Source organism: Pholis gunnellus (genome assembly GCF_910591455.1).
Source record: "Pholis gunnellus genome assembly, chromosome: 10".
Taxonomy (NCBI): Eukaryota; Metazoa; Chordata; class Actinopteri; order Perciformes; family Pholidae; genus Pholis; species Pholis gunnellus.
In genome coordinates this window covers 14,774,327-14,798,676 of record NC_136537.1, presented here as the reverse complement: position 1 = coordinate 14,798,676, position 24,350 = coordinate 14,774,327, and the positions used below count along the sequence as shown (strand labels likewise).

At 40.3% G+C, this 24,350-nt stretch overlaps 1 protein-coding gene across 3 annotated transcripts in view; it reads left to right on the top strand.

The window, feature by feature from the left end:
* pcdh11 (protocadherin 11) overlaps nucleotides 1–24,350 on the top strand; it is a gene marked incomplete at both ends in the record, with an annotated part of 112,740 nt that overhangs the window by 63,227 nt on the left and 25,163 nt on the right. Inside the window, 2 exons of one of the 3 annotated variants that reach the window (XM_079167005.1) lie at nucleotides 3,672–3,707; nucleotides 9,325–9,523. In XM_079167005.1, coding sequence (XP_079023131.1) covers nucleotides 3,672–3,707; nucleotides 9,325–9,523 — 235 coding nt within the window. Of the gene's footprint in view, nucleotides 1–3,150; nucleotides 3,187–3,671; nucleotides 3,708–9,324; nucleotides 9,524–24,350 lie in introns of all 3 variants that reach the window. The other 2 variants (XM_079167006.1, XM_079167007.1) reach the window with 2 other exon arrangements.

Genomic DNA, 24,350 nt, shown 5'->3' with positions numbered 1-24,350 from the left:
TCTCCAAGAATTGTCACTCATCACTTAAAGTAAATAGGTTTGCTGTGTTTGCTGTTGCCTCCCCATCATTACTTGTAACGAGCAAGCTTTCCTGTTAGCTCCATCTTTTATTGCTCCGATATCACAGTACAGGACTTTTGAAATGAAACACAAGCCTACTAATGCAATTAATAACTACCAACTGTGCTTATGTTGGCAACCCAATAGTTGTGCAAAAGATATTGCTTAGCTTTCACGCTGCATCTAAAGAGGCATTTAAAGTAATAAATGCAGAACTCTTTGGCCTGTTGTTCTAAGTTAGAAATCTAGATTCATTTAGATTCATTTTTATACTCTAAATGTACTGAGGGAGATTTACTAGCGTATGTACAAAAGCTGATGGGAAATTCTCTTTTTAATATCCCTGGTATGCACACAGTGGGCTCATTGTCTTTTTTTTTGCACACTGCAGGCTTCACCGTAGATATAATATTAGCTACCCTCCAGCAACCTATGCACAGCTGGAATGCACTCTCCCCTACCTTTAGACTGTAACCCTTTCCTTTTACCTCTGTGCCATAGTTCAGATTCTCACTGGAGAAGACTTAGCAGGTTATTGCAGCGCTTCAACCTGTATCCTGTTCATACTGTAACTCAGTGCTCGGGAACAGATAGACAGTGCTTCACATGTACAAAAGTAAATATTTGCGCGTGGTGTGAAAGCATGCCGTACAGTGTTACGGTATTGTAAATGCTCCTACCTATATACATTCATTGTGCAGCGACTGTGTCTCAAAATTGGGATTCATTTGGATACAGAAACATAGCACAATAAGGTCTGGTGTTTTTAATCAATTATTTATCCAATATTTTAATGATCAGAGTGCCTGGGGTGATCAAAGGCTCGGTTCGAGCTCCACTGCCTCTGCTCACTAAGTCATCCCTCTCTACTTTGATGTGGTTCACCAACAAATGCACTTATCTTAAGCATAACTCTCTCTCCCAGGCATGCATGCGGGTGCTTTGCAACCGCTAGTTTGAGAGGCGTACATAAAGAGAGAAGGTCATTGACCAATCCATACTGAGGAGGGGAAAAAAAGCAAACTCATACATTTATGATCTCCAGCAATCAGATGTACAACTGCTATTTCGAATGTCACCCAAGTATGAGACAAGCATAGGTCACCCTCTCAGATCCCTCATGTACATTATCATATATTTAATTGGTTCGCAGGGTCTCTAACTTGAAGTATGTGTCACGAGATGCTGAATAAAACATTACTTGGACAAGAAACAACTGCTTGATGGCAGCCTCAAGTGAAATCCTGCTTTAAATGACCAGTCACTGGATGCAAATGAGTCCTGACAAATGTTGGTGTGCTCAATTATGCAAGAAAGGGAAAAGAAAAGAACATCTGTATATATTTTTTAATTACATTTATTTAAGAAATAAAGTTGAAATATTTTACATTCATAATCCCTTTCAATTAATCTATAGGGGTTAGTGCTGTAGCATGTTCCAGCCATAATGTCACACTGATGTGTGTAGTATACAGTAGGTGTAGTTGAATTATACTCACCAGTTTATGACAAGGTTATAAGGTTATAAGATAAATAGACCTATATATGTTCCCATATGCAGAAAAGTCCTGTGTTAGATTGTGTCTATATTTTATTATAATCTTTGCATAATAATTGCATGCCTCATATTAAATAGAAAGTAATCCAGACATCAGTAATTGTATATATCAATCCTTTCTAATCTTAACGATTATGGTAACTGCACTTTTGAGATCATAGTTCATAGATTTAGTATATACTTTATGAATGGACCATCGAATGAATGCAGGGGCCTTATAGCAGGACACTTCAGCTAGCAACAAAAAAGGTTAACTGATGACTTTGAAGCATCACTCTTTTGTGCTAAATGATATCATATTGTTCTACATTTTTCAATGACTGTCATTATTTCAATGAAATAATGACTTATTTCCCCATTAGGTACTGGTTAGGCGGTTAATCCGAGCTCTTTTGCTGAAAACAGCCCTTCTACTGTGACACGTTTAAGTTACTGTTATTGTTGTTTAGTAACAGCCACACCCACAACTCAGAGCAGAACAGAGCAGACAAATTCAACGATATTCAACAATAGTCACTCTAGTTTGACTTGATGCCTCATGGCAACACGATGATTTAATGTTGACCAGTATACATTTCTCAAAAATGCCCATCTCCAACTCGAAAACATGACTTATTATAAATACTCTACAATACAATGGTTTTACTGTGCCGTTATTTGTCAGAAGGTTGGAGACCATTGAGTTCAGTTGTCCACCATGAAGCTCCATTTTGTTTTGTGAATAGCTTCGGGTGTACTGCTCTATTGCTCAGTTAGTAGCAGCATCCCTGGGTGAACAATTATAGTGGGATAATCTGTTGACATGAATGTGTTTCCTGTTCATTGTTTTACCATTCTGCCCCAGCAGTCCTTTCTGATTCTCCCTGTCTAAGTGGCTCCTCACTGCCAGATTTCTTTTATTTTCTTTGAAAATCAAGTCATGTACTTAGATTATTATACACAGCACAAAGAAAACAAAATGGGTGATTAAAAATTAAATACTCTTATCTCTCTGTGAGTTATCTCAGTCCCCAGAGAGAGGATGCTATTTTGCAGGCTTGCAGTTGTCCTTTGTTCCCAATTTAGAAGCTTGTCGCTGTTTATTGTTCATTTTTGATGCTTCATTTGATATTCTTTTCACTTTCCTGCCTGACATGCCGAGAAAACATCTTTATCAAAGTGTCAGTTGTATGGCTTGTGTTGTCAGGGTGTCAGGTTTGCCCTATTCTTTACATTTCTGGGGAGAGGGTGTGTACTCTGCAGCCCGGTTTGTTGGCGCGCCAACTGAGCACGGAAATATGCTTCAGAAAACTCCGGTTCTGCGGAAGAAATCAATATGTGTCCTAAATCTCAATTCCAACTTAAAAAAAGCCTTTCGACCACAAAATCTATGAGGCTGTCAATTGTGAACTCTGACTGACTTTAAGAAGACTGGAAAGTTCCCAGTGTAGTTTCCTTTGTTGGTTTCATACACACACACACACACACATTTCCATAGTAAATGCTCTGTAGAGTTACAGTCAGTGATGTGAAATGTTCTTCTGTCTTTGCAGGAGGCCTGTCAACTTGGCAAGATAACCTCTGTGAACGTAAGTCTGTTCTCTGCTCCTTCTTGCATGTATATTTCCATAAGCATGAATTGTATTACCATATTTTACACAAGTTACACCGATGCTAACGTTAGTAAACGTTATAAACCATAAAAACATTGTTTTATGTCTTAAAAATAGAATATCTCCAATAGCGATGATTAATCTATTACAGACATATTTTTCTGTAAAGTTGCTATGTCACTGTCATGACCATATTTTTGCACGGATTCTTCCATCCTTGCAGTATTGTAGTGCAGTGCCCGTTTAAGATATGCTTGTTCAGAACCGGCAGAATGCTTGGAATGTGATGTAGCTGGTTGCAGTTTTCTCAAATACCGTTCATACAAACAATTTAACTGAGCAATACACCTGTCAATCATAGTTGCGGCACACACCCAAGTCGCGGCCTCTCAAGGTGAGAAACAACAGAGAAATACACTCCGACAGGAAAAAAAACTCGAAATGTTCTTCTGTCTTTGCAGGAGGCCTGTCAACTTGGCAAGATAACCTCTGTGAACGTAAGTCTGTTCTCTGCTCCTTCTTGCATGTATATTTCCATAAGCATGAATTGTATTACCATATTTTACACAAGTTACACCGATGCTAACGTTAGTAAACGTTATAAACCATAAAAACATTGTTTTATGTCTTAAAAATAGAATATCTCCAATAGCGATGATTAATCTATTACAGACATATTTTTCTGTAAAGTTGCTATGTCACTGTCATGACCATATTTTTGCACGGATTCTTCCATCCTTGCAGTATTGTAGTGCAGTGCCCGTTTAAGATATGCTTGTTCAGAACCGGCAGAATGCTTGGAATGTGATGTAGCTGGTTGCAGTTTTCTCAAATACCGTTCATACAAACAATTTAACTGAGCAATACACCTGTCAATCATAGTTGCGGCACACACCCAAGTCGCGGCCTCTCAAGGTGAGAAACAACAGAGAAATACACTCCGACAGGAAAAAAAACTCCAGGGGCAACCTTTACCGTGAGGCAACTGCCTCAGGGCACAACTAAAATGGCCCCGAACAGATATATATATTTATTATGACCTTTAGATATTACAAATATTGAATTACCATTCAAAGTCTTCAAAAATTGTTTTTTGTTACTTTTTCTACCCCTGCCAATACCAACATTCCCAGTTAGAGAAATGGTGAAAAGTATAGCCAGAAACACAGCAGGAATACACGTGGTGGAGGTTCGCTTACTTTGACATAATCACCGCGGTTATAAAGTAGAGCATGGACTCAATTAGCAGAGGTATTTTGGTGGCGGTAACGTTATTAGTGTCTTACAACCAGGGAAATCTAGTCTTACTCACGGGGGGAAAACACACCCAAGTTGCAGCATACTGATGGTCAGAAACACTGGTGAAACACACTCTGGTTCCATTCGGCTTTCTGTTGGCTATCCGCTCGTATTGACTCCAGAGAAGTGAAGAAGAGTTTGGTTGTAGAGTGAACTGCAGTCAATGAGCTGCGGTCTAACATCCTCTACTCAGTCCGCAGAGCCCTGAAGCCCCGCCCCCACTACTTCACAGAGCCCTGTTCGCTTGTTCATTCGAAGTTTATTATTATGGAACGTCATGTGACCGAATTGCACCATATTTCGACATTGGCACTCCCTTGGGTCCTTACATACATAACCCTTCTGCTAAGTTTTGCTGTGAGCAAAAATGTACTTTACTTTCAATTGTCTGCATTGTTACTTGTTCACGTGAAATAGTCAACTCAGCTCAAGAGGGCATTTCCCACTTCCTTACAAAATGCCATTAACATTAAACTCAATTGTGTTGTGGCATTTGACCATCATACCATCTCTTATCTTGTCAGTGTTTCAGGTACTCTCTTTATCTTGCAGCTCATGTCTGCACACAGGGAACAGAGTTCACGAGTCTTTGGTCAATGAGAGCAGGACTGCACAATAGCATGCTATTCAAACTTTCTCAATTGGTAACATATGACTGCACATTATTAAAGTGTTTTCGTACTCAGACCCTGCTTTGCTCAGACTGGAACATATTACTAATACTGAGAAGGTCATCATAGCATATGACTCAATAATGGTTGAACATGTTAGAACTTGATTTGTCAGAAATCACGCAGTAATCTCTCAACCCACTTGCTACAATCACCTCCTTCTTGAATGTTCCCGCTAACTCATCATTTCACACACAGTGGCATATCACCTCAAACGAAATAGGCTGAGCTGGAACAGCATGTTCAAAAAACAAAGGATGCACCCGCAAAGTAAAATCACTAACAGTTGAGTGGATGTTGCACGATCTTGGCATTATGCAGAATAGGGACATGTAGGACAGCATTTCTGGGATAAATACCTTAACATTGCTGTTTTTTTTTATTTATTTCCTACACATAAGACATGTGGAACATGACAAATCACCATCTCCTCTGAACAGATTTATGCAGGTCTAGGTGTGCCCGCAAGCTGATCTTTATCTGAAATGGCAGAGCCAATCTCCCCTGATTCACTCCTAAGTGGTCCCTGTTTATCACTCAAAGTGAGGTGGTTGTCAGCCAAGTCCTTCTCTGTGCAGCACTGACTTCTTGCCATTTCTAGAGAGCTTTAGTTGGGGGGCGAAATGTATAATACAACCGCAAGAGCTGTGGCCTACCATAGGAAAAGGTTGCGGCCACCTGGCCTCTCCTCCCTCTATGTCTAAATATAACGGACTTCTAATCCGGTAACCTGTGAATCCAGCCCGATCTGCTTATTGTCTGGGCGGTTCCCAGAGGGAGGGTTTTGGATTGGCTTGCATGTTGTATGGTAGGACTTGGCATGCATCTCTCCTGTTCATTTTATCGCTGTGTACATACTTCTCAAGGCGGTGTTTTATCTGGCTGAACGGGCTTTGTTTGGTCTTGATATCTCTTACCGCAGCTTGTCTTTGCTTTATGGATTTCTGGCAGCTTCTTCAAATAAGTGATAATGCTTAGCAAAACACTCCCCTTGACTCCTCGGTGAATGTTTGTGTTTGTTTGTCATGTTTATCTTTCAACATAATGTTAAATTCACATGAGCCATTCAAAACTTTTATTTATTTAAGACCAATTAATGGTATTTAATTGTAATTAATATTGTAGCTCGTATTGAATGCGTCGTGAAATCAAATTAGACTTTTCTTAACATCTGGCAGCAACTTGAATGGGCTTGAATAAACAGCCGTCTGAAAATGAATGATACTCCCTGATGCAAAATGATTATGTCCTAATAGTCACGGACAGCTGTTTGTTCTAATAGATTTTGGATGCCATTGTTGGAGCAAGTTTCCAATAATTAGAGTCATGTAGAGAGGAAGCATGCTTTTTGTAGAGCTGCCAACCTTTCATAAGTGGGCTCTTTCTTTTGCTGGAACCTGGACATCGCTTTTTGCGTGCATCCTCCAGTAATTTGAGAAACAGCTGCCAACGCTGTTTGAGAAAAAGTAGATGTTTGGACTACTTGAAAGCGTGGGCAAACATGGCACACATTATATGAATTTGCCAGCAAGGTATTCATCTCTGTCTCAGAAAATGAATAAAACCGCACGAGGAGCGGGGGAAAACATTCCTCTCTATATGGAACCATAGAAATATACCTCATCATTTGGCACAACACATGCAGTAAAAACAAGATACATTTCAAGGAGTCCCGCATCTTATATTTGTATGTTTTTTTCAGAAATAAGTGCGGTGCATGTTTTCTTTCTTATTCTCCTAATACAAACAGCAGCAACAAAAAGCTTCTGCTTTGGAGTTGTTATCCCACAAGTGTTGAAGGTTGTGTTTTTGTTTTTCTGTTTGTCTTTGACTCTACGCCCATTTTACACTCTTATTTCTTATCTGTCTTATACTTACTAGCACACACACACACACACACACACACACACACACACACACACACACACACACACAGCTATTTGTGGCCTCAGGATCTAGATGAATCAAGTAAATAGAATATTTAGCTAGCCGTTTCAACATCACAGCATTGAAAACCATTCAGTTGTGCTTTCAGGGTACTAATTGTGTGGATTTAGGTTAGTCAACCCTCTCTGATAGTTTTTAAATGAAGCTTTTTGTGCACTTGCTTTTTGGCAGTGTGTCCTTCATTAGTGCCAGACTTTATTTCACTCTCCCTCTCTCCTATTTTCCAAGCCTGATTCAGTCTTATCAAAGAACAATAAGCGCTTATCTACGCACTATGGTGGCTAAGGAAAAACATTGTTCGCACAGAGACATCACCTCCTCCTGAGCATAAGGGAGCATGTGTTTATGATGCCTTTAATTCAGGACACACATATTGCTCTTGTTGCTACAGTGATGAAGAAATCAAGGTAGCAATTTGTGCGCCAAGTTGTATTTGCTCTTGAAAAAGGAAATCTCTTATCAGCTTGAATAATGGGACGAATAAAATTCACAGCAAAAACCGTAGCTGAGGGTGTAATTAAGTTTTATGTTTTTTATTGTCTTATACATTGTGATGCAGCATGATGCTACTCAGGGAGTCATGTGAAGACATGAATTCAAGCTAAGGTATATTTCACTGTGACAATTCCACAGATACTACCTCAAAGCCGAGTCAGATCGCCTCGCTCCTCTTTTTTTTATTTTTTTTGTCAAAATGAAATCAGTGGAATCTCCCGTACAGATTACCCACTGTGCCTTACCTTGTGAATTATTGTAAGTCAATGGTGTGTTTTCCGGAGGAATCGATCACATGTTAGCAGACATCACTGCACACACAGGATGTGTTTTCTTTTTTAGCTCCAAAGAAAGGTCGCAACATGAACTTTTGTAAACCACCAGAGAAATCAAAGAGGCCTGCACCTTTCACAAGAAAATGCCCACACTCCTGTGATCTCCAAGACTTTACAGATCAAAGTCTCAGCCTTCACACACATTCACACTTTTGTGTCTAAACTGGCTGAGAAGGAAAACTAGGACATTTCAACTTATTATACACCTCCTATCTATTCACAGGACAAGAAGTCTCAATTATACATCCTTTAGTCAGTTTATTATCTGAAAAGTAATTCACTAAACTCATAAGAGCAGAAATTATTTTGGGGTTATGAGGACTCTGTTTCAATTAGTCCCCCCCGGTGACAGGATGCAATTTGGGCATATTTGTCAACTAAAATCAGGCAAAGGTGATGAATGCAGTGCTGGGCAAGTAACAACAACACTTGATGCAATCCTGCAAGGGTTTCCCTTGTAAACGCTACTCATTCATGCATAAATGAGCATTGTTGTCACCACTCATATTAATACTCTTTGTTTGTCAGTGCTGGTGTATCAAGTCTCTCTTTAGGAGCAGAGAGAATACCTGTAAAGGATACTACCAATGTGCATTCATCCCTGGAATGATATCTGATTTTACATACCTCTCTCTGGTGGTCAATTTTGATAGAAAGACCGTGTAGTCAACTGAGGTCAAGGATTGAACACTGAATTGATTATGACATTGGCTTTTTAACAAGGTTGTTAGTAGTAAGTCAGTTGAGTATTCACACAGGACACGAACAAACGGCCTCCTGGGTAAAAGTCCCGTGTTTGTTTAACCCATTCATCCACCTTTTCCCTGCGCGGACTTCCTCGCTCTTTATACTTTTTCACCTGACTTCCAGTGCACTTAACCTGAGCCTCTAATGTTGCTGCAGCGCAAAATTACACACGAAAAATGCATGGTCAACACACAAGCTGACTTAAGAAATTGGTTATTCGCCAATGTGGCTATTTACACCCTAATGCATATCGCATGGCAACAATCCTATTTGCACCTAACCGACTAGATGCTATTTCGACCAAGAAACATTGCTGGTGATTTTGTAAATGTAGTCTTTCAATGTTGTGAGGGTTATTTGTAACCCCGTATTCAACAGTAAAGGTCTTTAGTGTTGTTACACATGTTAGGGCCCTTGAAGGATTGAAGCATGATGCATCTTCCTGGTATTTGGCCCTTTTAGAGCCCTCAGTCTTTAGCTGTAACCTACAGGACAACTGTCACTCACAATCTCCCCCACACTACATTTTATTTCCTAATCTTTCATTCTTCTTTTTTCTTCTCCCACTTTTTTTCCAACAGTTTCTAACAGAACATCCCTTGTTTGTTGGTGTGCTCCAGACCCAGCGCCGCGTGACGTTCCATCTTCCAGACGGTTCCCAAGAGAGTTGCAGTGACAGCGGGCTGGGAGACCCGGAGCCTAGCAGCACAGCCAGCACCACCCAACCTCTTCCCCTCAGTTTCCCCCAGGAGGAGTACTATGAGCAAACGTCACCAAACAGCCGCACCGAGGGAGATGGAAACTCAGACCCCGAATCTAGTGAGTACTGAATTTTGCTCAGACAGCAGGCAAATCTTGTTTTTATTTAAAAAATGTTATAATTTTGTTGTGATTTTTTTAGGCTGACTCTCCATAATATAGTTTACTAGTGACCATCTGTGTTTTTCAGATAGTAAAATAATTCACTGAGATTACAGCTGTGATTGTCATAGAAACAAGACATCCTTGCAAACATTTAACAAGGTACCACGTTCTGGTAAACTAGTAACAAAGTAGATACACAGAAAAGTTTCTTTGCTATACCTGCTGTTTTTGTGAGGTCATTTTTTAGACGAGTAGGACAACAGTTTTGTCGCACAAGAAGTCAACCAAGACGGAGGGCTGCATTCCTGAGAAAAACCCAGCAGTTTTATGTGTTTATGTGCTCAGTCATTTTAGAAAAGCAAATTAATTGGATTTGATCAAAACAAGCTGTGAATCTGTTGTCATGGGAGTGCAGAAATTATATTAATGACAATTAATTTTGCAAGGCAGAATTTTGTAAATGTTGTCCAATGCTAAGCTGTAGAAGGTAAGGGAATTAAACCTCTGAAGTTGGAACTGAATTTATTCAAATAATTCACAAGACAGCTGTCACTGCCTGGCTTACTGCCCGATGATGTTCTCCATAAAAAGCCCCATTGAACGCAGGGAAGCAACACTCCTTCCTCATACATATACAACAGATTTATTTTAAACGCATTGCTCAAATAACTGGCTTAGGGGAAAAAGAAGTGCGCTTAAGACACACCACAGAGGATCCTGGGTTTTTCCACCAGTGGTAGTATAGATCCAAAGCCTGTGCACCAGCAGCATGCCAATGATGCTGCTGAAATGATTTTGCTCCACCTTAACATGAACAAGGCTATTCTGAGTCCCATATCCCTGTCCTTGTCACATACCAACCCCCTCCACTTCAAGCTAGATATTCTAGTCCTGGTGGGTTGGATTATATTTTCTGGAGGTAACCCTCTGCATCATATATTGCAGGCTGGATCGAGGCTCACATCGGAGCAGACCTTCACGCCTCCTGTGGCCCGTGTGTATCACTGCTCGAAATGCTTTAGCCATTGCACAGAGTTACTTGTCAAATCCAGCAGAGAAAATCTACAGCACAGGTAGAAATAGATTGGTTTGCATGCACCTGTACGTGCAGTATAGCCATTGTGTCATAGCTGTAAGCGAGACAACAGTCCTTGGTGCATCTGCCTCCCCAGCAGCTGCGCTGACAGGTCCGGGGCTTGGGTGTCAGTGTGAGTGTGATTGTGAATGCGTTTGTTAGACATTAGACAAGATAGGTGACACATCCTGGCCATGGCTTCCTGTTCATTTACATGCAAAGGTACGTCCCATATGTGATTTTTCTATTTTTGATAAGAGGATATTGCCAGCAATCTTTTTTTACAAGACACACAACCAGCTGACCTCCATATCCCCCCCCCCCCCACCCCCCCCCCCCCCCCCCCCCCCCCACACACACACACACACACACACACACACACACACACACACACACACACATATCTGTACACCAGGCACGTGTATAAACACAGATCCAAACACATACATCTAATGATCAAACCTCTCCTTCCCAGCTGTTCACTTTAATGTATTCACCATTGTGACAGCAGTGATTCATATATGGGATTCATTCACATACAGAGGCAATTGCTCATCATCTCATTAATATTCAGTGACATAAACATCTCATACCTCATAAACTTACTCAAATACTGCACTTATTACCCACTTTCCCTCTGGGGTAATATTTGTTGAAGTGGATTAGTTTTAGATAGAAGACCATGCTAATGTGGTAAATGCATGTGTACTTTTACAAATTGCTGCATTAAAAATCAGAGGGAGAGTGTTAACAGACTAACCAAGAGTGTAATATTGGAGTCTAATATTAGTAGTTGGATATTATAAAAGTAATTTTACTTATTTGACCACAAAGCTCCTAGAAATACTCTGTCGTAACCTCATCACACCAAATGATAGTAAAGTCAATATATTTTTTACTGACGTTACCCTAAAAAAGGGAGCAGATCATAGTTGAGGATTGTATAAACACCATATAAGTGATTTGATTATTTTTACATACATATATATCATTCCTTGTGCAATATATGTAGAACTATGCAGCTTTCACATATCTATTGTTTGCCTCTCCAGGCTGCTAAGAAAGTTCATATTTAATATTACTAAGAATTGAATGATGAAATATTCTCAACTAAAGTCAAGGAAGTTCTTTCATTTGCTTTTAGATGCTGCAGGTTTAACACACACTCGCACACCCGTTCGTACATCATTTGAAGACAGAGTGAGAGACGCCTGACTCATCCGGCTCCATTTTCTTCTTCCAGAGGTTTAAAGATAAACTCTGACTCTGCACTGCTCCGTTCAAAAGGAAAGATGGATCCTGTGCATGTTGACCGTCTCAGAGATGAGTGCGTTGGTGACAGAGGGGGGTCTAAGATGGATTTGATATGGTTTTATCAATGAGCACCAGGCTGGCATGGCGGTGGCAATCGCTTATTATGTCGACTGAATTTGTAAAGCAGAAAGAACAAGGAAACGTGGAAAGTGGGGAGAGGAGATGGACCGACTCCAAGTGAAGAAGAGGAAATAGAGCTGAGCGATTGAATGACTCAAGCGTGGAGTCGCTAGAGACAGAATTTCAGGAGTCAAATGCGGTTTGGTTTCGTAAAGGTGCCTCAGCTTGGACCAGAATGTCAGCTTGCACTGAATAATTGTCCGTGCCAAAGGCAAGCCATGTGGCCTTCTTATGACAATGAATTTCTCAACTCCTCTTTAAACCTGCATCTTTATTAGGCCACCCACTCTTGAAATAAAGTTCATATGACATTTTATGTTTCTATTATTTATGAGTTAGGCGGCTGTTCATTTTATAGGCTCTTGCTTCCCCCTCCAGGCTTTCTTCACCGCCCGTCATCAGTCTCTGTGCTGTCGCCTCTTTTGTCACACACTGTTCCAAAGGTTTTGATATTTCCTCCTCTGCCTCGACAAATAGATAAAAGCTGCAAATTAATATCATTAGCATGTGTGTTTGGAGGTCCAACCCCCATGCGTCTTGACAGCTGGCTTTTACCGAACTACACATCCAGAACAATTAGGCGTGATGAATCGTACCTGTCCCTGTTAGCCAAATTGCAACACTTCATCAAAACATCAGAAGCAGGAATGCATAATGATATGCGATGCATCTCTTCCCTCAAATAAGAAAGATGCGCAGTTTCAGTTGACGTTCTGGTGGCTCAGTACGGTGGCGTCCTCCATATGGGTTTACACAGCTTCACCGTAGGCATCAGAAGTGACTGACTTTTCCTGGATTCACAAAGTGCACGAGATTCTGTTGTTTTTCAACAGTGAGCGTTGGCCTTGTTCTGTGTGACGTGAATGCACTCGTGATCGGTTAAGATTAGTTGACATTGAAAGATTAAATCCTGTGTGTTCATTTTGGCCAGTCTGTTGTTGACTTGATGATGTCCTGAAAAGTATTTTTTCTCTGAATGATGGGAATCATCGTGTCATGAACAGCACACAGAGCTAAGCCCTCAGACAAAGAGCAGCAAAGTGGGAGCAAATCCCTGAGTCTGAATCTTTCACATTTTTCAAACAATACACAATTTTGTGTTCTGGGGGCGATTTGTAATATACTTATTTCTTCCCCCTGTTGTTGGAGCTGAGGGATTTAAGAGCTTGTGCTTTTTGCCCACTTACAAGCAACTCACTACAGGCCGTTTTGAAGCAGTGCATTAGTCTCTGGAAGAAACATGAAAAGCTGTACAATATAGTGCCGTATCTTAATCTGTGGCATATGGCTTTCAAATGACCAGCTTACACCTTGTCTGTCTAAGATCTAAATCTGCTATTAAAATAAGCCAATCCTTTTTAAACACTGCAAGTATAATAAGATTATAGTTTTAAACGTGCTGCTAGTGTATTATAAAACTAGACTTTTTATTAAAGGGAATTGCTTCATCAAATAACAGATTTCAATCAATGATTTTGTTTGATATTTGAATAATTTGTATTTTATTTGTGCAATTTTGTGTCCAAGGCTTTTATAGTTCATTATTTAATTCCTGATGCCAGTAGACAAATAATCTGATTAAAGGCTTGCTGGGTTCATACTTTGTGGGGGTTACGTTCCCAACTCTTTGATTTCTTTAGGTCCAACATTTGCATAATAGCTCTCAGACTGAATTTGCGGTTGACTGATTTACAACTGCCTTTTTTGGAAAAATCTAGTGTGAAGGGACCACTTGAATTTTTAATACTTTTCAAACCTCTAACTTATTACAGTGTGTCTGGCCGCCAATGCCAAGCTTGTGCTAAGATTGGAATTCAACTGTCTAGACACAATCTGCCCATAAATAAAGGGATTTCAAGAGGAAGCATGAAAAAGAAAAGTCAGTTGGTTGTGATTGGAACTCTTCAACTAAGCCTCTGTGTAAAACTGTTGAACTGCATTTTGTCATACATGCCAATAGTTTAGCACATCATTATGTGACGGCAACAACGCCATAGTGTTCAGTTGAGTAAGCTACATTAATTATTCATATGAGTCCAATCTCAGTTTCACTTTGAGGGTTCTCAAATGCAATTAGAAGTAATGAATGTGCTTCTTAATTACAATCATTTGTGCAAATTTCCATTCCCCATTGAATTTTTCTGTGGAAACATTGTGACACTGACCAATGGTATATCATTTGCAATGTGACTAAATCCATTCAGCGTAGAACAATTAGCTGTAATTAGTGTTACAATGTCATCAGCGACCAGGGGGAATGACTAAGCTGACATGCAAAGGAGAAGAGGACCCTTGTTCGGAGAGTTTAAAGTCCAACGTTGTACCAAGATCCAGATAATTGGCTGACAGGTTAGAAAGATGATGAACTGTTGTAAGACTCTAAGGCTTAGTTTTTTCCCCCCCCCCAACTTCTGATTCATGTCAAATTGGCTGAGGAGGCATTCTCTTTGATAGTAATGCCCTTCTCCACATTAACACTTAGTGCAACCTTTTACTCCTGCCTGCCCATCTCGTCATCTGCTGCTGACAAATGAGCAGCTTCAATAAAGTAATTGAGAGTGAAGTGCCTTGCTTAGGGGTACGTTGCTGGTGGTTGTTAAAAGATGGGAGGAAGCATTTCTAATTCATTTCACATCATGACCTTACAAATTGTCATGTTATCAGTGATATTCTGTCTGCGGTGTGTATATTTAATTCATGCCGCACATAAAATGGTAATGCAGCCTATTCCTTTTCTTGCAGTTATTCCACAACGTACAAGATAACTTCTTCAAACTCCTTTTTTTCACATCATTTGCACCAGTTTGCTTCTTGCTATATATTCTCCCTCATATAAATAAATAAAAGCTTTTGTGCTTCTAGCTCCCAGAACTTTTTACAGCTGCCCCAGTGCCTGCAACAGAGCTAAATGAAGCAACAGTGAGTATTAACCTACATAGATTGGACCTCGGCTTTTAAGATGATTTGAGATTTTTTTTTCTTCTTATTTCCTCTCTGCTTTTTTTGACCACCGGGGGTCTAGAGCTGAGTCAGGAGGGGATTTAGATGGACTCATCTGTATCCTTCTCAACCGATTGGGATTTGGTGGAAGTGCTCAGTTCTCAGAGGTGAGGTGGAGGGGAACTCTTGTTTTATCTGGTTCAAATGCCACACCAGTCGTCTCGGAGAGAGAGAGAGAGAGAGACAAGCTATTGATCTGGAGGAGTAAACTCAGCTCACAGAAATCTCTCTCCACCTTATTTCAAACGACTGAGAAGTGTCATGTTAGAAACCTCCTTTTCCAGAGTATTAGGCCCCTTCTTTGTTGCCCTGCCATAGTCTTCTGTGAAGTTGAGACGGGGGCTTTCTGGTACAAACAACGAAATCTATACAGAACAAAGCGGGGAAATATAGGCTACTGAAAGATTTCGGGACAATCAGAGCATGGCATTTACAGTTTCCATACCATTTAGCAGTGCTTCAATGTCACGAGCAGAAAATACTTCAGCACATTATCACAATGTTGAGGGCTGACTTACAAACTAATTGAAACACACGCAGTGTTAAGACTGAAAACAGACCTACAGCACATTATGAGTGACACATACTTATATGTAGTATACTTATTTTTAAACGTATTTTTAATGCAAGAGAGAATTGTTGGATGCTTTTTTTAGTTTTTCACAAGACATCAACAAATTAACGTCTTTAATTATATGTATCTAGTTATATAAGTGTAGTCTAGTCATATGTAATATATAATAAACATATTGTCTTTGTTGCTAATGCATCTCTACATTTATTTTTTATTTCAACATTAGTTAATGCTCTGGTGTGCCTTGAGAGATGTGATTTGAATACTCAAAGAGTTCAGCTGGAAGAGAAAAACAAGAGAGTTGGCTCGATACGCCATGTTTGACTGTCTGAAAGTTGCTGCTTCAAATTCGCTCAGCAGCACTGTGACTTGAGTGGGCTTTTAAAGACCTGTACAATTAAAATACTCATTCCGAAGTTGTTAACATGTTCAGTAAGTCTTGTGTCTGGTTTGGGAAGGGATCAATAGCTGCCAAGTTTGATCTTGTCTCTGGACAATGTATTCTGAACTCGGCAGGGATGGAGAGAGACTTCAAACAAGAATGGAGGCTCAAAGGCCCCAGCCAGCAATTCACTTTCTTCCATTTCACTGACTCTGTGATGCCTAAACTGGAATATGGCTTGGACTGCATATTAAACCTGTGAAATGCTGTGATCTAGAGAGGTGAACTATTCTAGCCCTTGATTCCATGTAGCTGATAGGATCTCAGTAACATCAAACAAAAGTAATTAAAAACAACAGCAACACATCTTCAATGGAAAAATAATGGGCAAGCCATTTATTGGATGCTCATAGTGTCTTTGGCATATGATGCAAGAGGAAACGTATCACATATTTTTTTCCTCGTTTTGTTATGGTTGAAATTAAGCGGCCATAAAAAACGATTAAGTCAGATCATTTTTAACTTACTTGAACTTCTAAACTTTGAAGACATCTCCCCGCAGATCTGGACACCGCAAACCTCCCAACAGTTTTCCAGAACCGTGCTGTCCTTTCAGTGTGATGAGCTGAGGCCATACCTGTCTGAAAGAGCAGAAACTTTCACTCCCCTCAGAAGCAGGGGGAAACATGGGAAGCTATAAAATATAGATGTGCTAATGTTTTATTCAAGGCCATTTGTTATAGATAGTTTTTTACAAAAAAAAAAAACCCACTGCTTTTCGTTTTTAGTTTGAGAGCTTGTGTTTGCATTAATAGTTTCCTCTGCAATTTAACTGCTGCTGTCCCTCGCAGCATCCCCCACCCATCTCACACAACGTTTAAACCAACACACAAACAAACACTGTGCACACATAGTGCACACCTGCCACTTCCCAGTTCAAACTTGAACCAAAAGCATTGTATTGCTCTATGCAATGGGGATTGGTCTTTCTTTGACTTGAAAACCAAACAAAATGTAACATCTGTGCATATGAAAATGTGCAAACACAAAATCTCCTAATTTGAGAATTGATGTTCTATAAATTCTTTCATGAGGTCAGAGGTCAGCCTGCTTCGTATTTCAATAAAGCCATTATGCGCCGGCTTAGAGGTGTTGTATTTCCATACGACCAATATACGGTTTATTGTGAACAACTGCATTAGTGAGGCTGAGACGGGGTTAGAGGAAGTGCATCTCTCCCCCTCCCTCTTTCTCTCCCCACCACATGCTCCATCTCTACCCCCATCCCTTCTTCCTCCCTTTAAGATATAGCGGCATAGACAGATTAAAATGCATGGTCTCATCCCTTTCTCATTTTTCACATGCAGTCGGTCTCAAGGATAAGGATGGCCTCTGCTCAGAAGGACTTATTGACCAAAATAACTGTGCATCAATATGTCTCCTGAAGGCTGAGCGGACCACAGCATCACGGGGGTTGTATTTTCACCAACTCTTTCAGCCTTTAATGTTATTGAGCTGGGTTGTCTTGATATGCTGCAGAACAGAAATCCTGTATGGCAGAGACGTTTTAAAGCTCCATTGTCCTAAAAAGAGCACATTTGTGGACGCATCAGAGCAAAATGAATGTTACAAGTATGCTGACAGATGAGAAAAAGGAACAAAAACAAGGTAAATTTGCTTGGAGAACGGCATGCTGTGACCAATGTAAAATGATATTGCTGCTTTTCTCTTGCTTATTTTTCAATAAGAAATCACAATGAGATAAACTGCAGTTTTGATGAGATTAAATGGACAGTGATAGCTGCAGTATTGCAGCAATGACATCAATGATATGATGACAGACGGCTACAACTATGATGCCATCTGTCTATATTTCGTGTATTAGCATATTTCAAGTCAAATGTGTCATTCACAAGGAATGCAATATTTTCCTGTGAAATCATTAATTTCACAAGCACGGGCATGGAATTGCAATACATCTCATGCATAACAGTTCACACACACACACACACACACAGACATGCACAGAAACACTGGAATTCTGATGAAGTTAGCAGCAGTTAATTCAATTGGTTGGAATATAATAAAACATGCAGGTTACAGAATGTTTTTTAATCTGCATCCTGAGTTACTAATTTAACCCAGGTGGTAAATGCACACCCATGAAGGGAATTACTCCCACATGTACTGCATTGTACATGTACTGCACCGATCAACGTATACACTGACTGGTTGATAAATTGGTATTCACGGACAAATGGAACATTTGAGAAACCACGCACAGGCCGGTAAGTCTGACAAATGGAGTGAAGGTGTGGCAAGAATAAGAAAAAGGAGGAGAGGAAAGACTACATCCTAGAAAGACTAGGATGTGGTTTTTCACATGGGATATGCTGAGGGAGTAGATTTCCAGGTAGTCCCTGCAGGACATGTTTGGCCTAACAGACAATGACAGGGGTCTTTGAGGGTCTTGACACTGAACACATAAACCCGGTTGTTGTGTAGCCTCTTCAGCAAGCGAGCCGAGGTCTTCATCACATTCACCGTGGTCAAGTTCGCGAGGCACTTCTGCCCGGGCTCTTTGTGAGGCATCTGTGGGGACCTCAAGGCAATGTAGCACTCGTGAGGTCAGTCAGCTGTCTGCCATTCCATGCAGAAACAGAAGCGGACCTGGTGCTTAATCCTCGCCAGGAGCTCTTGCAAGCCGGCAGACAGAATGTGTCCCTTTGTCCCCATTTCCTCCAGACACCTGCCTGATTGCATTGATTTGTCCTGATTCCATTTAGCCAGGGGTCCCACTGGATTTCAAGTGTCAAACATCTGTCATACAGAGGCTCCCTCATGCCGACTAATGCATCACCCTCACACGAGCTTTACCCTCACAGAACTGATCGTGAGTACGCAACAATAATTGGATTATCAGAAAGAAAATGGCATATTTCCAATATTTTGTGGGGAAATTATTATTTTTCAAAGTTTCTAAAACCCATTTTTTTAAATCTTCATTTTGGTAACAATAGTGGCTGATGTCTTCACAGACATGAATCTGGGTTCCTTGGATGTATTTCTTGGTGTTCATTTTTGATAGAATGGCAAGAAAAGGAATGAAATAGAGTGTAAGAAGACTGTGTTAGACAGAGTGAGTTCACAGTGTTAGCAGAAAATAGACTGGAACGTCTCCCGAAGCCAGTTACAGGCAGCAGCGGTAGCAAAGTCTTTGTTATGATAAAATCAGGGACCTCTGCGAGCATGCCCTTGATTCTGCAGTTGGCTTAACTCGGCAGGTCACCAAGGGGAGGCAGATGTTGTCTCGAGGCATGTCCCACTGCCTCGGCAAGGGCTCCGGCTGGTGTCGCTGAGCTTACAGGTGCACTAAGCCGTCGCTCAGCCGCCACAGGCCAGCTCTGGGGATGTTGAAATGAGCGGATATGCTCATTTTGATCCACTGAGGTATAATAATTGATGATCAGCCCTGCTGTCGCATCTGGGAGTCACTGGTCCATGACATAATACACCCTCAATGCAACACATGGTGGTGTGGACAGAGCCATAGGGTCTGATGCTGGCTCGCATTTCATGTGGTATAAAGGATGATTGAGGGAACACAGGTCCATATAACAGACCATAACCATCTCTTGCAACTTAACTTGTTATACATGTTGAATTCACGCCTGAAATCAGCCCTGAAGGAACTCAATACATTTGATTATTAATGCTCTCATTGTTATTATGCCCGTCTCAAAGCAGCCGCTAAAAATGCCAGAAAATGCCGAATGGGGAACATTTTAGTCTTAAAGTAAAAGAAATGAAGTTTATTATCGTATAAAACTGAACCTATCACACATGTATGTGTGTTCTGTTAAAAACAAACACTTATTGTGTCTTAATTGTATATTTTAATGAATCTGTGGAGAATAATTGGAGAAAGGTTTTTGGGTTTTGGGAGAGAATGTTTATCTTTTTCTTTATTAAAGTCCAACTCCATCACACATTAAGCTTAAATCCTGACCTACTTTCTTCCCCTCTTCTGTATATCTCCTCTTGTTTTATTAAAAAAGAAAAATAGCATCCTATTTGGTATTTGGTTACTTGATTAATCACCGTTACTTTCACAGATGCATGCGAAGACTTCAAACACAAGGCACACAAAGAAAACATGCAGGCATACAGAGGCACATACACACAAATGCACCTTGATCTGAATCTAGCTGAACAAACCTTTGTACAACTAAGAAGCACAAAACACTACCATTGACAAGCTAAGGGTCTTTGAAAGCCTCCACTCGCTGATCCTTCTTCAGTGTGGTTCTCCTGCTGCAAGAGATCAAACATAAACACAGCAGCCCAACTACTCAAAACTCAAACAGAAAAATCTCCCAGTGTGTCTCAATAACTAGGTCTCACATAGCGCTACTGCCTCTATTCAACATTAACGTGAAGCACTGGAAAAGTTGGCGTTTCAGAATCAATTCCAAAAGGATCAATAGGCTGCCATTATCCAGGACACACTGAACAACATTTAAACCACTGAGCGGCTTTGTGTGTTCAAAAAAAAAAAGGAGCTCTGTTCCATGTTTGTTGTCATTGTTGGTCGTCAGTGATCCGATCAAATTTTAATCACACTATTCAGCCTCATTGATTTCAGTTTACCACAGATTGTGTTGAATGAAATATTGTTTTCCTCCATCAGTGGCAATTACCCAACAATGAGAGCTCGATATCACAGTGCAGGCATGGTGTTTGTGAAATACTGGGTTTGGGCTTCTTGTCAGCAGCTGCTGAGATTTAAATAAGAGGCATACGTGGATACATATTCATAAGCAGCAGACGCAGGCCTTTGTGCTCTCAACCAGGCACTCATTTACTTTAATATACGTTTTAAATACACCCCTTCAGCAGCAGACTTGTTTTCACTGTGTTCCGTCTTCATGGTTTAGGACAAAGGAAACCATACATCCGGGACAAACTCCAGTCCCTCTATACTGCCGCCTTCTGGACTGTCTTCAGTGTTGAAAAACATGTTTGGTCGTTAGGGTCAAGAAGGCAAAGAGGTCCGAGCCTGTGTTTGATCAAAAAATGAAAGACATTGAAATAATGCTGTATATCCTGGAATATAACAGTTCCAATCTTTTGTAAAGATAAATCTTGTTCATCGTTCTCACATGGAGAACCTTTAGTTTTGTTCCAAGCTAGGCATTACAGATTTTATTGTTGTGTTGCAAATTATTAATATGAATTCATCCAAAGTGAAAAATGTGCATACTTCCACTGAACACTGGCAAAATCCATCTGTCTTACCTTTGGAGCATCTGCCATCGCTTACAGGGCCGTCCACCTCACGAGTCACAGAGACGTAGGGACATCTGTCCCAACAGATAGAAAATCAGGATAGGGCCATCCATTCTCTTAACGCTCCACTGAACTCTGTGTTATGTTCACCATAATTTGCTTTTGGTTGCTGCAGCATCCCGGAATATTGCTTTGCAGCAGCTCAGACAAAGAGCTGCTGTTTGTAATGTGTCCCTTTTCGGCCATTCTGCAAGCAGATAATTTGATAAACCCCCAGACGTAATGGCTAAGCTGCATCCTGATAAATGTGGGTAATATGACAGGGGACAGAGGATTTCCCTAACAATTTCTGAAGAGAACTTTAGCTATTAGGATGATTTGATATTTTCCGGAGGGACTACATTTGATCTGAAGGTAATGTATTTTGTTGGCATTCAGTGTAACACTATGACTTTTTTTAGTTACGGGAATCGATGCATATATTGTCTGTGTTGTTTTTAAGCTTGTTTGTGAATGTGGATGTTGTATTTGGATTTGTTCATGCAATATTTCCTTTTTAAATTGTTTTTGCAGATCCAAAGCCCATATTCCACTGGGAGAACTATAGAGTCGGGTTACAAATACAAAGTGTTACACTATTCCCCATCTTGTGTTATAGAGCCATATGCTCTTTCACTTCTCCCAAGCAAGAACACTCTTCACTGCACACATATTATTCATAATACCCTCTTATATATTCTTGAAAACACAAATCAGAATAAAGTTAGTGAAACTGACCATACAGTGACCCAAAAGCTCACGCAGCCGTTCCTCCTGCTCTCATCTTGCTTTCTCTCAATCTTCTGAGGGGTAAACGCGTCAGCTATTTCTCATATGGTAAAATATGCAATCTGTGCCTGCCAGTCTATGAGCGAGTTTCGGGTTAATCCTCATGAATACGTGACTTTGTCTGCTTGAATAAATAAAAACCTGCTCACTGGGTAATTGAGGTGCCGTGGCACTAACAAACGAGGACACAATTTGTAAATGGGATTTCCCCCCCCCCCCCCTGAACTGGACCCGTGGTGTTTTATATCACATTAAAGCGCTGACCAAAACCATACACAATATAAAGTAGATATGACATTGAAATGTTGGATTCTCCCCTGAGGAAAAGTTCTATTATGTTTCCTCTTATAAACCATTTGCTTCAATTGTGTAGAAGCTCAAGTGTAAAAGAGGAGATGGCTCAATGTGCCTGGTGGAAGAAAACACTGAATAAGCCATGATTTAAAATGATTTAAGTCTATATGAACAGTTGACCGAAACTCAAACATAAACATCATATTTGAATCAAAATCAATTTTTTATATATAATGTATTGACAATCATATATTCAATGAGCTAGATTGTGATGTTGATTGCCTTCTAAAAAAACATATCATTGTAGGCTACAGAGTGCAATGTTGTCGGAGAGAGACAGAGGACAGAGATGCAGCAGACAGAGTCGAGGTCACCCGTGATTCCATCAAGGCTGGTTGCTCTTCAGAAAGTGTTCCATTTTGTATTTAAAGTGGTCTCAATTATGGCCAATTTTGTGATGTGTGCGTAAGGGATTCCATATGTTCATCCCTTTTTATAGAAAAAAAAAAAGCCTGTCTAAAGGAGGTTTTGTGACAGAGCACTTTGCAATTTCCCACAGCAGTGCCCCTGGTAATTGAGCCAAAAGCCCAAAAAGGTTTCAGCATGTCACTAAGAATCTCAGCAGCCAGGTTACGTAAACATTTATAGAGGACTGTAGTGTTGGCAAATTTAAAGCAATTATCAGACCTGCAGTTATTTGGACAATTAAGAGCCTGAGGATATATGCAGCATATAATGTTGAACAGTTGTAACTCATTTCAATGTCTATTCATTCAGTTTTGATCCACACACACAATTTAAGATTAGACAAAGACTTTTAAATCTTACAGCTCTATAAAATGTATGAATTTTGTTCATTAATTTCACTTACAGCATTTGTCTCCTGAACCCAAATTGCATTGCCATTGTTTTGTTAATCAACTTGGATTATGAATGGAATGGTAGAATTCAGACATGATGTGAGATATTTTTATTTAATATTTAGTTTGCTGTTTCGATAGGCAAACCCACTTTCTCTCCCAATGCCTCAATTACTGCAGCTTGGTCAGTGCCCCTCGGGGGCACTGTTCAGCGTCTGTACGTTACACACCGATGTAAACACATCTGTGTCCTTATACACACTGGCAGTAGTGCGAGATAGTTCAAATTAGGTGGGCGGGTCAAACAAACACAGGACTTTCGTCCAGGAAACCGCTGTTCGTTTCCTGTGCGACACTGAAAGTATATGCTGACATGTTGTCATGTGAGACCTTTGTGTATTTAATCACGTGAGTCCTTAGTCAGTCAAGTTAACTCCAACCACGCTCTTTTGCTAAACCTAACTTAAGTGGTTTTGTTTTCCAAGCCTAACTTCCTGTGGATACGGAAGTTTATTTTGAGTTATAGTTTGAAGCTTAGAAACACTGAAGCATTTGACAGATTGAGGTGAGAAAGTCAAAAATACATTTTGAAAGTGTGAGGATGAGAATAACAATAGCAAACAAACAACACTCGTAAAAAACAATATCATTTTAACTCTTTTGTCTAACCTTCATTTACTGCCAGTTTCATATTCTAAACCTGCTCAAATGTAAACGTGCTGTCAGTATAAGAACTGGCCACCTGCTACAAAGAAATAGGGGGCACCATGTCACCTCTTTACTGGGTCCATGCAATCCACATTTACAGTCATCCATTATAAAAAAAAGAGCCAACTGTGTTAACCTTTCTTTTTCTTCTGAAGGGTCATGGCAAACCACAACAAGGCTACATTAGAATACGAAACTGGCAGTAAATGAAGGTTAGACAAAAGAGTTAAAATGATATGGTTTTTTACGAGTGTTGTTTGTTTGCTATTGTTATTCTAATACCCTTGGTAATTGCCTGGAAATCCAGTTCACACTTGCACAGGGACTGACAGCAGCAA